Source organism: Camelina sativa, chromosome 12 (genome assembly GCF_000633955.1).
Source record: "Camelina sativa cultivar DH55 chromosome 12, Cs, whole genome shotgun sequence".
In the NCBI taxonomy this organism is placed as follows: Eukaryota; Viridiplantae; Streptophyta; class Magnoliopsida; order Brassicales; family Brassicaceae; genus Camelina; species Camelina sativa.
This window is the reverse complement of record NC_025696.1, coordinates 23,696,962-23,698,871: the sequence shown is the minus strand read 5'-3', so window position 1 is coordinate 23,698,871 and position 1,910 is coordinate 23,696,962. Positions and strand designations below refer to the sequence as shown.

The window sequence follows — 1,910 nt, the reverse complement described above, 5'->3', positions numbered from 1 at the left end:
ATCTAACCTGCTACTTGCAGGAGTAATGCATATGGAATAGTCTTTTCAAACTTTGAGTAGCTCGTTCTCTTCCATTTGCACCAACGTTTAGAGTGGATTTCTAGCATATGTGTGACAAGACAACTTGGAGTTTCTGCATCGCTGCGCTTTTTCAAGCTTCTGATTTCCCAAGTGGATGCTAAAATCAACAAGAACGAATAAGAAATGGAAGGTCTTAAAAGGAGGAATATACATTGCTAGGCATTATGTAAGTCCAAAGTGAGAAAGAGCATTACAGATTCAGGGAGAAAGAAGAAAAGCAACATATACAATAAAGTAAGTAAAAATGAAAGACACTAGAATAAACTGGAGCAGCATCCCACATGATATGGCTTACAAGCCAAAATATTTCCCCAAGATCCTACGATTCAGTTCTAGATTTTTGTGAGCCAGCCGTAGAACACAACACGATTGCAGAGACAGATGGGCAAGTAAGCACAAGCAACTAAGTATACACAAGAACCTCTGGCTATAGAAGTACCCATTCAGATTAGTGTTTGAAACACTTGGATAGTAACAAGGAGAATTTACATTTACTGTATTGCCACCAGAGATGCAGCATAGTGAGAAACGAAAACGTTATGGACAGAAAGGTTACTATAAGAAAATCTCTTACGTGTAATATCTGTACGTTTATATCCAGACTTTGGAGGCCGTTTCTTATGCACTGCTGGAAACTGTAAGATTGCTGCATACAAAAATACAGCATGTAAGAATGAATAGCTTGAGATATCCAATTAAATGATTCTTTAGATTGCACGGGTGAGAAAATCTCATCTAAAACAAATATCAAAGAGAAGAATGTGATACGATTTGCTTATAGAAATACATTTGATAGATTATAGAACTGGAATTACAAAAGGAACTGAGGATTTTATTAATGGAGCTCCTCCCACTCCCTTTAAAAGACCTCACCAAATACTCGATAACCCTCTCTTATTCTCTCAGACCTTATATATATTTAGCCATAGACTCAAGAAATAACCTAAACTAACCATGGTTAAGTTACTTATTATTATGCATTTTCACTGCTTCTATCAGAATGCATGGCTAAGATTTCTAGATGTCAGTGATGAAGCTGACAGAGATTCCAAAATCTGTAACTGTGAAACCCAGATTTAGATGTAGGTTTCTTTAGCTTCTATACATGATCGACATGTTTTCCCCCCGGCTCATAAAGCAAGAGATAAACAATACAATCTGAATTCTCTTTTCTGTACTGTTCACTGTTTTATAGTTGATGTTGCAGCCTATTAATAATGTTCATGGGTGGCTATTGACTTTTATGTATTTAGTTAGGCAATTCAAGGATAGAACATTCACCTAGTTAATTTGACCTTGTACCATATATTTGACAACTCAATCATGTCTTCATACAACACAACTACAGCCCAAACAGTTCACTAATCACCTAGTGAGAGGGCTAATATTAATCTCTACCATTATGCATAGCCAATCCAGACATCAGACTGGCAAAAGCAAAAAAAAAATTTAGAATAGAGTGTTCTCTACTTACTATATGTTCCATCTTGCCCGCGAACCCACTGTCTAGAGAAGATAAAGTCCCTTTTCGATTGCCATCTGCAGAAGATACTATTTAACCAATCAGTCCAATGAAAAAGTGTAAAGCTATCCACTGAATTAAGTGATATATGCAGAAAATGTACAACATGCACAAGAGAGCAAGACGTTTTAACATACAAATCTTATTTACTAAGGAAAACCAGAACTTTCAGTCAAACAACATACCGCGAAAGATATTTAGGATCGTATACGCAGTAAATAACATCATAGTGGCCCTCGTATGAGTCTATCTTTTCTGAATCACCTGTTACTGCATCCCACCTGTGTGGATAGTTAGAAAGGTCCAA

At 36.5% G+C, this 1,910-nt stretch overlaps 1 protein-coding gene across 1 annotated transcript in view; it reads right to left on the bottom strand.

Moving 5' to 3' along the window:
- The window catches only part of LOC104719240 (protein ENHANCED DISEASE RESISTANCE 2), a gene marked incomplete in the record, with an annotated part of 12,056 nt that overhangs the window by 4,725 nt on the left and 5,421 nt on the right, over window positions 1-1,910 (bottom strand). The window contains 3 exon segments of the mRNA XM_019234146.1: window positions 8-178; window positions 656-727; window positions 1,556-1,620. Coding sequence (XP_019089691.1) covers window positions 8-178; window positions 656-727; window positions 1,556-1,620 — 308 coding nt within the window.